Here is a 14,811-nt window from a genome sequence, read left to right as displayed (position 1 = left end):
CACAAAGGCGGACACCTTCCTGGCATGCTCAGCCAGGGGGACCTGGCCCAACCCCCCTGGTCAATGCAATCCTCTATGCGAGGGATGGGATGAGCGTCCAACCGAGTCACAGCATTCACCTTCCGATAATCAATACACAGGCGATGGGCACCCCCCTCCTTGGCCACCAGGACCACCGTAGAACTCCAGGCGCTTTCTGCCTGCTCAATGACTAGCATGTTATCAATCTCCTGCTGCACCAGGGCACGCTTGGGGGGGGGGCAGGCGGTACGGGTGCTGCTTAATGGGATTGGCGGCGCCTGTATCAACGTCATGGACTACCAGGGGTGTCACCCCGGGGGCGTCTCCGAACAGCCTTGGATGGAACGCCACCAACCCCAACACATCCTCCACCTGGGCGGGGGTTAGGTGGGAGAGTGTGGCCCGAAGGCCTTGCACTGCTTCTGTGTTCTGCAGGCGTGCATGTATAGGCTCCTAAGGAGTGAAGCCCACTTTGGGCTCCTCCTCCCCCACTATGTAATCAGTACTCACACACACAGGAGTCACAGCATCCCGGGCCACATAGGGCTTTAGTAAATTAACATGGCACAGCCGGGTCTTCACCCGGCGGTCAGGAGTGGCTATCACATAAATGCATCAGGGGCGTCCGCCTAGGCGGCCACCAGCGCCTCACGTCCCAAGCGTGGGTCCTCAGATCCCAACTGAGCCATGAACGTATCCGCTAGCCCATCCACGGGCTCTAGCCGCGGCATGGGTGCCACCCGCTCGGGAGCTCGGGCCTGAGCGCGCGTAACAGCACACGCCGTAAAGACCTCAGGGAACTCCCGAGCCAATTTCTCAGTGTCCACGACGCCACAAGGCTCCGCAGACAGGAGGGGTGCCTTGCTCACTCGGGACCCCACCAAGTCGTTCCCCAAGATCAGGGCTATCTCAGCCACTGGTAGTGTGTCTACCAATGCCACCTTAACCAGACCCGTCACCAGCTCGGAACGGAGGAAAACCTCCCCAAGGGGGTAAGGCCCACACAACCCCCCTACCCCCGACAACAGGACACGCGGCCCCCCCACCTCGGAAGGGGGGCTTGGGAGCACATGCGCCAGCAGTAGGGACTGGCTAGCCCCTGTATCCCTCAGTACCCGAACTGCTACTTCCGGACCGCCCTCCGACAGAGCTAGGGGGCTGCCACCTGCCGGATCCCCTTGGGTCCGAGTGGCCACCAGGGTCACCACCCGCTCGCGTTCCCCTTTACTCCAGACCACCGGGCATTTCGACCGGATATCCCCGGGCTGGTTACAGCGGTGGCAGATAATGTCCGGACTCAGGGTCGAACCCCCATGCCCATCCCGAACTGGTCGGTCACGGGGGCGGGAGTCCCGACCCCCCCATTCCTCCGGGCTGGGCCGCTCACACTCCACGTGCCGTGTCTCGGGGGCAGCACCACTACGGCCCCCTGTTTTCTCCTGGGCTCTCCCCTGACTTCTACGCCCGGTGCCTCCATAATGAATCACCTCCCAGCTATCCGCGAGCTCTGCCGCCTCCTTGACAGTCTTAGGTCCCCACTCAGCTATATACACTTCAAGATCACGTGAGAGGCAGCTCCTGAACTGCTCCATCAGTACGAGCTCACGCAGAGCCTCCTCCGTAGTTATCTGGCAGGCCGCTAGCCACCGAGTCATTAGAATCTGCTGACGGCGGTACAGGTCGAGATGAGACTCTCCACCCTTTCGACGGTAGGCCCGCAATTTACGTCGGTGCTCATCGGGCACACTACCATACGCGGCTAATACTGCCTTCTTAACTTCTGCATAGTCGCAGGCCATAGCACTGTCTAGGACGTCAAAAGCATGCTGGGCCTTCCCTATCAGGGCACGCTGCACAAGTAGTGCCCATCGGGCGCGGGGCCAGGCCAACTCCTCAGCCACCCGCTCAAACGCGTCAAAAAAAACATCCACTTCCTCCTCATTAAACTGAGGTACAAGCCGCTCCACACGGCCCAGGTCAAAACCAGATTCTGCAGGAGCGCCCTTCTCTAACCTCAGCTTCTCTAACTGAAACTGCCGTTCGTTCTCCTCATTCTCGAGGGCTAACCTGTCCATCTCTAGCCGCTCACGGCGGTCTCTCTCCTCTTTCTCTAGACGTTCGCGGCGGTCCTTAATTTCTTTCCGTTCGGCCCACACAGCATCCAACTCTAACTCCTGTTTAAGCAAATCCTGCACCACTGCTCTAGTGGCAGAGGGGGAAACCTCCAGCCCGTCTCCTTCTGCCCATCCCAGCAGCCGCGACTTTGACATTATCCCCTTAACTGAGCCTGCGTGGGCACATCAATATCCTCCTCATCCGAGTAGGCGACACTACCCTCTCCACGGGATTCCTCAGGTTTCCCCATGGTCGCACTCTTGTAACCACGGGTACCTCAATAATGCAACCGGGTCCTAACACAAGGCCCCACCAGCCTGCCAACCCCGCGAGAGGAAAAAAACAACAACCGCACACCGAACAACACTGCCAAGACCCGGCCACCAAGCGGTGCCAGCCCCAGAGCTGCGCCCCCAGCAAGGAACGTACAACCTCACAGAACTGCAAAAAAAACAATTAGCCCAGCTACGCCTGTCCTACCGTAAGCTAGGCTAGACACTCACTAAAAACCTAGCTAGACTAATCACGTAGCTAAGCTACCCTCACTCCCTTGGTCCGTAGCCCCTTACCGAAAGGAGAGCAGCCACACAGCTTGCCTGAATGTGGCGACACACGCCCTGCTAAGTCCTATCCTGGCAACTCTGCCGGCGTATGCCGTCTTTAGCAGGTCCAAACAACCCCAAGTGCTCTCCAAACGCGAAGGAGCTAAACACACCGCAGCTAGCTATCCCACACAAGCCCCGCTACTGTTTCATAAGTGCTAACAACACACGACGAGCCGGTCAAAATCAAAACCGGAATTCTAATAAATGCTCGAGAGCCCCCAGTACATCACGTACCCTATCGAAATAGTGATTCGATCCCGGATGAGCCCCCCACATGTAAGACAAACCCTGGGTGGCCAGGCCAGACTAGCGGCTAATCCCCCCAAACAGGTGATGGCTTCGTTGTCTTCAGCAGGGAACGACCTTCGCTCTGGGACCTCCAGCCAACCCAGGGATGTATCACACTGCATAGACACCTAACCTACTCCTAGCCAGCCGTAAACCCGTCTGGGTGGGAACAGAAAGGATAACGGGTCTCCATCCTGGGACGGCCTCCGTCTCGACTCGGCACCGTTTACTCCCACGCAGTCTCTTCTCCAGTCGGTCGTGACCAGCCCGAGCTTTCGTTCCGTATTTGCGTTCACAGGTTTTTTCCCTTTAAAGTTGCTAGTTGCCTCCACCAGGTCAGGGATCACTCCAGCCGGAGAGATCACCCCTAACCAAACTGCGTGCCTTCTTCCGCCTCCTTCACGCTGTCCTCTCAGCGGCAGCACTCTTCCTCTTATATTGTCGCACCTTCCGGTGGACTACCGAGACACCGCTTCCCACAGCTCCACCCAAAGGCTACAGCTGGCAATCAGCTAACTCACTGAATATGGGCTTCTAACAAAAGAAATAGCCTCCTGGGGAAATTCACTAGAAACTAGGAATTGGCTAGCTTACACGTAACACATACGATGTAGCCTACGGGTTCATCCAGGTCCAAATTAAGTTTGTCGCTTCAATAATTTTAAATCAGGCAATGACATGGCAACTGTACCACCTACAGCTGGACGAAATAGATGAATGAGATTAATTTGCGTTCATTTTTATTAAGCGTTAATGTTTGCATAATTATTTAATCTAATAAATAAAACTATAGCGTTCTAGAACACTAGAACTGTCCTGATCTTGACTTTCCATTGAACTGCTATCATTGGTCAAGACAAAGTCAGGGTCTCACCTTGGTGTGAAAAATCCTATATTGCTCGAGGTGACCTCGCTCTCAACCGTCTACTGTGCCTCTGGTCTGTGAGTGAGGGGTAGGGGATGAGTATGAATGGGGCAGGAGATGAGTATGGATGGGGCAGGGGCAGGGTGTAACAGTTTGACTTGGGAAAAAAAAACCTGGGGTGCCAGTCGGGGGTTGGCCTGACAATTATATGTTAGTCAAGTCACTCTGTACAAAGGATGCATGTATCCGAACATAATTCATTCATTTCATGAACCCTTAACACAACCCAATAACCCTCTTAGTCAATGACAGTAAATTAATAAGGATGGACACAGAATTAGCAGTTGCAATATTAAATCATATATTCAAAAAGTGATCAGCGCACCTTCATAAACAGTATTTTCCAGCACACAAAATATTCATTAAATCAGTTCATCAGCTCAGGGAGCAACAGTTCAGAATCATTGTCAGTTCAGTTCATCAATTCAACAGCTCCGCACACAACAGTACAGAATTGTTCCCATTCAGTTCAAAAGTTCGGTTCACACAGTCAATACAGTTCAGGACAACGAAAACCGGATCGTATGAGTCAACTCAAATCAGACAGTCATTCCTCCGAGGTCGACCGGCAAACTGCTATTCCACATAGCTCTTGTTCTTATGTGAGACAATTTGTAATCCACAAACCAGTAAATCCCAGGACATCCGCCGTTTAACACAGGTTTTATTATCCAGGCAAAAAGTTTAGTTTACCCAATCGCTAGCTTAGCAGACTGTAGGCTACAGCGTGACTCGGTCTAGTCCACTCGCTTCCGTGTTCAGCTTCAGAGGTTACTTGGTGTGCCGACTCCTCACAAGGGGATGAGTAGAGAGCTGGTTACTATTCATCATGGTTATTAGCAGTTTCCTCTAGACACTGCCCCTCCCTCTCTTGTACATCTTTGCTTGCCTACTCTAGCAAGCTTAGCATGGATACATCTTGCCTTTTCAATACCCCCCCCCCCCCCCTCCTCGCCCTCTCTTTCCATCTCTCCTCGGGCAGTTAAACCCCACTCACATTCAATCAAATAACTCCTCTCTGCTCCTGGGTCCTGGGCACTTCCCTCATTCTTTGCTGGTGGTGTTTTACATAGTAATAATGATCCCTTACTGCATCTCTGCCATGTAAGGCCAGGAAGTCAGGAGCGTCTAAGTCACTGTAATTCAGTGAAAACGACACAGTTCACTATGCATATGCAAATTGTTTTCAACTTTGTGATCTTGCCTCGGTCGACAGGCGCCTTGTGCTCTCAGACATGATGGTGGAGTTCTGGAGGGCTTGTGCTCTCAGACATGATGGTGGAGTTCTGGAGGGCTTGTGCTCTCAGACATGATGGTGGAGTTCTGGAGGGATGTTACTTGTTGACACCAGCAGACAGAGAAGCAGTCTTTTCTTCTTCTCTACTGACAGATATTGATTGATCCCACTCTCTCCTTCTCAGCTGATGAAAATTGGTTTGTTTTGCTGTAATTTTTAGCGCTATGCTCTACCCTGGAGATTTCTGGACTTCAATGTCTGCTACGTAGAACTCCTTGAGAACCCTGCCTGAATCTCAAAAACGGAACTGCCACAGGAATGCAAACCACCTCACTGCAGACAAGTGTAGTCAATATTATTTGCACTGTCAATATTTTGTTCTCATTCCCATCCTCCCGGCTGACTGGCTGTCCATTCACACAGTCCTAACAGACAAAGCACAGTGTTCTCAGAGTGTGTGTTCTATTCATTCATGTTTTTTCATTCATGTTTTCCTGTCACTTCATATCTGCAGCTTGAACAGTTCAGTCCTGATTGGTCCCATAGTTTATCCATCAAAGTGGCATCTTAATGCAAAAGTCGAGTTTATCAAAGTATTTTGAACTCAAACAGTCCTCAGTCTGAAACTGCAAAATCATTCACCAAAAGATCCCCTTCAGTGCGCCAGGAAGCTGCGTATGTCAAGGGCTGAGGAACGTCTTCAGGTCATGGCAACATACTCCGATACTAAAAGCATAGATGCAGAATATGTGGGTTAATAGAATCTACTCACACTATGAATGTAAGTAGCTAGTGAGACTAGGTATGGTATAGACCTTTCAAATTAAGCCATGGAAATAAAGCCAATGGAAACAAACCACTTACATATCCTATTTTTTCTTTCTGTCAGCATGATACTCTTACAGAGCGGTCGCCCTAGAGGTCATCCTTGTCCGTTCTGAAGGGCTCCTCTGTTGCAGGTGCTGTGGTGGGGAGCGCCCTGTGTGCAGGGGTCCTTGCACCGGGGCCTGTCCCGTGTGGGGTGCCCTGCTCCAGGGACTGTGTCCTCAGTGACTGGACGCCCTGGTCCAGCTGTTCCCAGACCTGCTCCAGTAAGACTGTAGAAGGCAAGCAGATGAGGACCCGCTCCGTACTGGCCTACAACGCCGGGGAAGGTAACCACGGCAACTCGCTTCCGTCTGGTTCCTTGTTGATCTGTTTGTAAATGCTGTGTGGATGTGTCAGTTTATCTGTCAGACGGTCTCTCTGTCTGTCTGATGGTCTGTCTGTCTGTCTATCTGTGTGACAGTCTGTCTGACGGTCTCTCTGTCTGTCTGTCTGACAGTCTGTCTCTCTGTCGGTCTGATGGTCACTCTGTCTGTCTTTCTGACAGTCTCTGTCTGTGTGTCTGTCTGACAGTCTCTGTCTGTGTGTCTGTCTGACAGTCTCTGTCTGTGTGTCTGTCTGTCTGTCTGACAGTCTGTCTGTCTGTCTGTCTGACAGTCTCTGTCTGTCTGCCTCGGCGCGTGTCCTGCTTGTCAGTGGAACATAATTCTTTGTTTTGTTGAAACAGCTGATTTGCTTCTCCACAGTAACTGCAATGGTAGTGGCGTGGATCACAGTGATGGAGGGTAACACGTGTGATTAATGATTGCTTGTAGCAGTGTGTTTAATGGTAGCTTGAAGCAGAATGATTAATGGTAGCTTGTAGCAGTATGTTTAACCTTTGGCGACATTGGTGTGAACAAATGGCAGAACACAGTAATTGTTTATTTCATGCCACTTGAAATGACAGAATATTAGCATAATAGCCCCATGGTAACCCAGGGTAACCGATGGCTTCGGATATGTTCAAAAGTTGTAGTGCTGTCAGTATGATTTGTTTATGGTAGTAGACTCAGTATGCGTACTGTACTTGCTGTTGGATTTATTATATTGGTTCTAGTTTAGTTCAGTCTTGATGTAGATGTTCTGGTTTCCTTGCTTCAGCAACATTGACACATTCTCTATCGCTGTTCTCCAAAGGTCTGTCAAGGGTGCCGAAGTTTCCAGAGCTTTTTGGTAAATGTGAATACTTACTGTAGAATGGCTTGAACAAAGTAGTTGTGGTCATAGATTTATAAATAATAAATAAGTTTAGATCTGTGTTTGTTAAGATTACTTCCTTTATATTTTCACAACCTGAAGTTTTGCCCAAAATGTTAACTTGATGAATGTCTCCCGAAAGATTGTTTTTTTTAGCATGCAGATGTGTGCTATGTTGGGTGAGCCTTCAGAATGCTGAAAGTCATAATTTAGCATGCAGGCTAAATGCAAAGCTCAGAGACTCAATACATTATGGATGCCTTTCCCAGCGACTAAAGTGCTGAAATTCATAGCACAAACATGAATAAACACATTCTATGAGCAGTCCTTCCAGTAGCTCTGAAGCCATGCTCCTGTCACGTTAATACGACGGGATAGACGTGCCACTCATAAATCATGCGTCTTCACTGCCTGTAAAACCCAGTTAAATGTTTTCCCAGGGAATTAACTGAAGCTGCTTGGGCAGGTTTGTTTACACTCCCGGCAGAACCAGCGACTTGGCATTTTTACTAAGCTACTTCGGCGTGTAGCAGTCAGCAGAAAGGAAGTCAGGCTTGTTTGCCATCAGGGTTAGTGTGAATGTGAATGAATGTTGGTGGTGGTCGGAGGGGCCGTAGGCGCTGATTGGCAGCCACGCTTCTGTCAGTCTGCCCCAGGGCAGCTGTGGCTACAGATGTAGCTTACCACCACCGGTATGACTGTGTCTGAATGAATACTGGACTCTGTAAAGCGCTCTGGGTATCATGAAGGGCGCTATATAAATCCAACTTGATTGATTGATTGATTAGGTTTTGTCTGCGTTGGCAGTCTAGCCCTGCCAGGGAACACTTGAGCTCATTATGGGACAAGCTTTCAGCTTGGGGAAGTACAGGGCCCCGTACTACGAAGTTCGTTCAACATATCTGTCGGACAACCGCAATCACGGATAAACGGTACTACGGCGGTGGCTATCATGACAAAGGCAGGAAGGAAAGCTGGAAAAATACTGCCTACATTTGATCATTATCCTCCACATGAACACCAGTAGGCTAGATCATTGGGCTATGCCTATTCTTATGGCATGTAAAGCAATTGTAGCCTATATCAATGTATCTTATTCTCTCAGCTGCAACCCCTAGACTGGCAGGGAACGCTTAAATAAAGCAAATGTAGGCTATAGTTTTGAATAGTTTCAGGTTGGAGTAGACAATGTGAAGTCTCTATACAAGAGCAACTAGAGATAAACAGGCTATTAAAATTTAAAAAGTTAAGCCCGAGGTGGAGAAGTAGGCTCTAAGCCTACGGGGAAAAAATAGCCTATTTCATCGTCATATCGTATAATAACGTCATTGATTGTCAGGCATTGGTGCTATCACAATTCAATTAAAATGTAGCCTACTTATCTTTGTTCCTAGGAACGGGAGGCTAGTCTAATAAATCAACATAAAAGACAATAAAAAATGGTTCTCCGCATCACCCACAGCCTACATGAAACTGCAGGTAGACTAATAAAACGCAAGCCAGTGCATAGCCTACAGTCTACGACTGTAAATGCACGAGGCAAAATATGCCTCAAGCACAAGAAGCTGTCATTGCAATTTTTCATGATATTGGGGAAAGCCAAAGAGGGTTTTGTCGGTTTGTAAAACGTCTTCTTAAGAACCTCTCACTGTTCACGCACAGCAGATTATTGTTTAATTCGCACACTGAAGTTCCATATAGAATCTTAACGTCCATATGCCTTTTTCCAAGTGAATTGATCAGTCAGCGGGCAGTGCTTCATACGTTTTGATCCATAATCTGGAATTTAACCTGCCCCGGAGCAGGTTAGCTCGGCAGCATAAGTTACCACGGTGAAAAGTGAACCACCTTCGTAGTACGGATAAACCAGGCCTGAAGTTATCACGCTAACCCCGTAATCCTGTTTCGTAGTACAGGGCCCAGGTTTAGAGGACTCAGAGAGTCCCATCGTGCCTCTCCATCAACCCTGAAAGTTGTGTCTGCAATTACTCTGAGCACTGAGGGCTCCAGATCACACTCCCTCCCACCCAGCGACGGCTCCGGCCTTCAGCTGTGCAGAGATGCATGCTGGGAGACAGGGACAAGAGAAACCAAGAGAGAGAGAGGGAGAGTGAAAGAGCGAGTGAGAGAAAAGAGAGGTGTGATGTCAATAAGTGCATTGTAGTCAGACTTCTAACTACAAGTCTCAAAGTGGCCTGAATAATACAGTACATGGCACTGTACAGTAGATCATATGTAGAGGTCATTGTAAAAGGTCATGTGTAGAGGTCATTGTAGACGTCAAGCTGAAATCCTTTTCTAGACTTGTCAGTGTTAGAAATAACCGACTGACCTGCAGGAAGTGGAAGTCTCTGAGGCGCGCAGCCGATGTCCCTGTGTTCGCAGGTGGCGCCCCCTGTCCTAACAGCAGCGCTCTCCAGGAGGTGCGGAGCTGCAACGAGCACGCATGCACCGTGTACCACTGGCAGACCGGCTCCTGGGGGCCCTGCTCTGAAGACCCCTCGGCCTCGGCCCTCAACGCCACCGCGGCCGCCGGGCCCGACAGCCAGGCGCCCTGCTCCATGGGCGTGCAAACCCGCAAGGTCATCTGCATCCGGGTCAACGTGGGACAGGTGCCACCCAAGAAGTAAGAGTGGCCGCTGTGGTCCAGGAGCTCTGCTTCCGGAAGCTGTGAGGAGCAGGGATATACTGGACAGTGCCCAGCTGGCTCTTTATACGTGTGAGTGTGTATGCGTTCGCTTACGGGCGTGCGACAGAGGAGGTCAGGCAAAGAGCAGCAGGAGACAGGAGGGCTTTTTAGAGAGTTTATAGAGGGCTTGGTTTATAGAGGGCTCTTGAGGAATTATAACACAATCCTTACAGCATCTCCACTGTACAGGCAACTGCAGACAAAATACATACTGGACATTCTGTCCCCAAACAGGTTAAGGAACCCCATCACTCTAGGCCTGTGTACTTCCCCTGCTGATGATAGTGAGGGTTATTAAGTGGGTTTGATACTTGAAGGCAGTTGAATCCCCAGCAGACGAGAGGCCAGGATGGAGGCCGGTCCGGCTGGGAGGATGAGGCTGGAGGCCGGTCTGGCTGGGAGGATGAGGCTGGAGGCCGGTCTGGTTGGGAGGATGAGGCTGGAGGCCGGTCTGGCTGGGAGGATGAGGCTGGAGGCCGGTCTGGTTGGGAGGATGAGGCTGGAGGCCGGTCTGGTTGGGAGGATGAGATTGGAGGCCGGTCTGGCTGCGGCCTGCTGGTCTACTCATAGGGGAGACTAATGTGTGTAAATGTGAGTTCAACGTGACTGCAGGCCCTGCATGAACTGTGTGATGGAGCTGTCTCTGGACTGCAGCATGCTGGTGGCAGCATGGAGCTCTCCAAGGTGCTGCCGGGACGCCTCCCTTCTCCAGTCCACCACTGGCAGTGATGTCATAGTCACAATATCCTCTTCAGTCAGTTCTCAAGTCTGTTCGTCCCTAGCGTGTAAAGGCTTCCATCAGTTACAGTGAAGCTCTCTCTCATGTGGTGAATGCTTTCTTTTGAAACGTCTGGAATTCCCTGTGTCATGATGGGTTGAGGACTACAGTTGCTAGCAAAGGTCCAACAGTATCCTTAAGCAACTGTTGATCCTGCAGCCACTGATGCCTAGGGCGAGATATTCCCTGACTGTACTGCAGAGTGATTTGACACAATCTCTGGATGCTATTTCAACGCTCCACATAGTATTCCCTACATCCTCCCCCTGGTGTGTGGGTTTGATTAGGGACCCATGGGACCCCGGAGGAACAAACAGACCAGTGTGTGTGTGCAGATGTGCCGCTACCTCACCCTCAGTGAGATCTGAGCTGTCTGCATACAGCCCGAGACAGTGAACCTCACACACACACACATACACACACACACATACACACTTACACACACACACACACACACACACACACACACACACACATACACACACACACACACACACTCAGAGACATTATTAAGTGTTTCTCTGACACGCTACAAATCAAAATGGAAACATTACATGTACGTAACATGGGCCATGATGGAGATGACCTCCTTACATCTCTGTGACCTTTTGAACCTCTTTATATTGCGATGTAACATGAAACACATTTCTCTAACACACAGAGGTGAGTTAGACAGCTACATGCTCTGCCTCAGTGATGGGGAGCCTCCTATCCCTCCTCCCTCCTATCCCTCCTACCTCCTATCCCTCCTATCCCTCCTACCTCCTATCCCTCCTACCTCCTATCCCTTCTCCCTCCTATCCCTCCTCCCTCCTATCCCTCTTACCTCCTATCCCTCCTCCCTCCTATCCCTCCTATCACTCCTCCCTCCTATCCCTCCTCCCTCCTATCCCTCCTATCCCTCCTCCCTCCTATCCCTCCTCCCTTCTATCCCTCCTCCCTCCGATCCCTCTTACCTCCTATCCCTCTTCCCTCCTATCCCTCCTACATCCTATCCCTCCTCCCTCCTACCTGCTATCCCTCCTCCCTCATATCCCTCCTCCCTCCTATCCCTCCTCCCTTCTATCCCTCCTACCTCCTATCCCTCCTCCCTCCTGCTTCCTGAGTGCTGCAGGGCAGTAGGGACACCGGGGCAGTAGGGACAGCGGGGCAGTAGGGACACCGGGGCAGTAGGGGCACCAGGGCAGTAGGGGCACCGGGGCAGTAGGGGCACCAGGGCAGTAGGGACACCGGGTCAATAGGGACACCGGGGCAGTAGGGGCACCGGGGCAGTAGGGACACCGGGGCAGTAGGGGCACCGGGGCATTAGGGGCACCGGGGCAGTAGGGACACCAGGGCAATAGGGACACCGGGGCAGTAGGGGCACCGGGGCAGTAGGGACACCGGGGCAGTAGGGGCACCGGGGCATTAGGGGCAGTAGGGGCACCGGGGCAGTAGGGGCACCGGGGCAGTAAGGACACCGGGGCAGTAGGGGCAACGGGGCAGTAGGGACACCGGGGCAGTAGGGGCACCAACTCAGCCTGCAATCCAACGATCAAACAGACGATCTCTCAGTGATATAGTCCATTTAGAACAGAAGGAAGATATGCAGGCTTCATCTAACCCACACAGATGAGTCATCAGAAATCTAGGAAGCTGCAGAACGCCAATGTATTTCCAGTGTCTGCTTCCAAGTCCAAGTGTCTGCTTCCAAGTGTGTGTGTATGTCTGTGTGTGTGTGTGTGTGTGTGTGTGTTTGCTTGCTGTTCAGGTGTCCCGAAGCTCCTCGCCCAGGTAATGTGAGACCCTGTCGACTCCCCTGTAAGAAGGACTGCGTAGTGACACCTTTCAGCCACTGGACGCCCTGCCCATCGACCTGTGACCCCGGTACGACCCGGTGCTCCAGCACCAGTAAAACAACCTCCTTCATTCTCTACATGTTGGAAACCATGCAGACTCTTCCTCACACCAATAGAAATGCGTATCATAAAGAGGACTCTCATCCAGTGAGTTCTGACAATAACAATGCATGGCAGCTTTTACTGTAACCTGCCCGCCGTATTTGAAGATTTGTCAAAACAAGTGGACATGAACAAGGAAAAGAACCAATCAGGCTTTGGGTGGCTTTGGGTGACTCACCCCTGAGGTCTCCTTAAATGTTCTCACTCAAGTCTCTTTACAAATAATTACTCTGACAGATTGGCTCGCATGGCGACCTTTATGTGACCTCTTTGTAGAGCCCATGGTCTGCCAGAGTCAGCCTGGACACCGTGTCAGAAAAACAACCCTCAGATTAGGTCACCTTTGTCAGGCCACCATTGCTCCAGCCGAGGGACATTGTTGAATACAGTACATTAAAATTATATATGGCATGAAATCTTGATGACCTCCTCAAATGACAGACACACAGCAGACTCTAGAACAAGGTCTTGTTTATCTTCAGTGTAGAAGATCTATAGACTTATAGATCCACATCATTAAATATCAGGACCTAATGTTCTCATTCGCCCTTTGTCCGTTTCAATCAAGTTGGATCATTCATCAAGCTGGAGGCATCCAGATGTGCAATATTGTATTTCATCATAATCTTATGGTCAATGCATGTCTGCGTCTGTTCTTGGCAGCTGGTGACGTTGTGAGGAAGAAGCAGTCTCGGAACCGGCACATCATCCAGCTACCAGCCAATGGGGGCCAGGACTGTCCTGAGGTCCTGGAGGAGCAGAGGGAGTGTGAGGCGCCTGCCGTCTGCCCTGGGTTCAGGTACAGCTAGCAGCTACTATCTACTCTGGATATCAGTGGTAGTTTTGCTGTACCACTATTATTATCTAGCCTGGCTAACACCTAAGTCCTCCTGAGCTCTCTCCACACTCACATGAGTCACATGGGCCGCCATGATGATGATGGTGATGATGATGCTGATTGTTGTGGTTATGATGATGGTGATAATGATGATGATGAAGATGATGATGATAAACATTATATTGCATTAGTCATTTAGCAGATGCTTTTATCCAATGAGACTTATAATAATTGCATGTAATGTAGTAATTCAGTGTACTACTACTCACCAGAACTCACGTTGTGCATCTCCTTTTTAAACAATACAATATAATAGGTGCTTAGGAGGGAGGATCGTTGTAGTATTTCTTGAAGAGGTGAGTTTTGAACCTGCGGCGAAAGATGGGCAGCGACTCTGCTGTCCTGACATCAGTGGGCTGATCATTCCACCACTGCGGGGCCAGGACAGAGAAGAGCCATGCCTATGTTGATCGGCCGCAGGGGCCTTGGAGTGACGGGGCAACCAGTCACCCCAAGGTAGCAGAGCGTAGCGGTCGGGGGGTGGGGGGGGGTGTAGTGTTTGACCATGGCCTGAAGGTAGGAGGGCGCTGTTCCCTTCATTGCCCTGTAGGCAAGGATTTATGGATGCGAGCTGCTACAGGGAGCCTGTGTAGGGAACAGAGAAGGGAAGTTGTGTGAGAGAACTTGGGGTGGTTGAACACCAGGCAAGCAGCAGCTTTCTGGACAAGTTCCAGGGGTTTAATGGCTGACGCCGGGGCCCCAGCAAGGAGGGTGTTGCAGTAGTCCAGGCGGGAGATGACCAGGGCCTGGATGAGCACCTGCGCCGTTTCATCAGTGAGGAAAGGGCGAATCCTTCTGATGTAGAGCAGGAATTTGCCAGAATTAACCTCAAACTTCAATCATAACTATTGCAGGTGGAAGACCCACAAATGGCGGAGGTGTCAGCTGGTGCCCTGGTTCATCAGACAGGATAGTCCTGGGGCTCAAGAGACATGCGGACCAGGACTTCAAACAAGAGGTACAGTTCATTACTTGCACCACAGTGAGGCACACAAGTAGGGTGTTCCCCTACTTGCGACATGTCCAGTTATCCCAGTCCTCCATACACCTGGCGATCTCATCGGTGGTCTCCACTTCCGCATCCATCTTAATGCCCACAAATGTTTTGGTAGGACGTCCTCGCAACTTGCGTCCATGCCATGGAGATGGCTCCCATAACACCAACTTGCTGGCCAGAAGCTCACAGTGTCTTGGTACATAAACTATATGGACAAAAGTACTGGGCCCACTACACATTACACCTACAGGAGA

At 50.8% G+C, this 14,811-nt stretch overlaps 1 protein-coding gene across 1 annotated transcript in view; it reads left to right on the top strand.

Moving 5' to 3' along the window:
• Positions 1-14,811, top strand: part of thsd7ab (thrombospondin, type I, domain containing 7Ab) — a gene marked incomplete at both ends in the record, with an annotated part of 328,169 nt that overhangs the window by 262,504 nt on the left and 50,854 nt on the right. The window contains 5 exons of the mRNA XM_084442488.1: positions 6,151-6,345; positions 9,641-9,881; positions 12,473-12,588; positions 13,326-13,461; positions 14,415-14,518. Coding sequence (XP_084298614.1) covers positions 6,151-6,345; positions 9,641-9,881; positions 12,473-12,588; positions 13,326-13,461; positions 14,415-14,518 — 792 coding nt within the window. The remainder of the gene's footprint in view (positions 1-6,150; positions 6,346-9,640; positions 9,882-12,472; positions 12,589-13,325; positions 13,462-14,414; positions 14,519-14,811) is intronic.

The sequence above is a fragment of the Borostomias antarcticus genome (assembly GCF_949987555.1).
Source record: "Borostomias antarcticus genome assembly, chromosome: 8".
NCBI classification, from domain to species: Eukaryota; Metazoa; Chordata; class Actinopteri; order Stomiiformes; family Stomiidae; genus Borostomias; species Borostomias antarcticus.
Note: the sequence above shows the minus strand (reverse complement) of the source record. Positions and strands in the feature narration are given on the sequence as shown.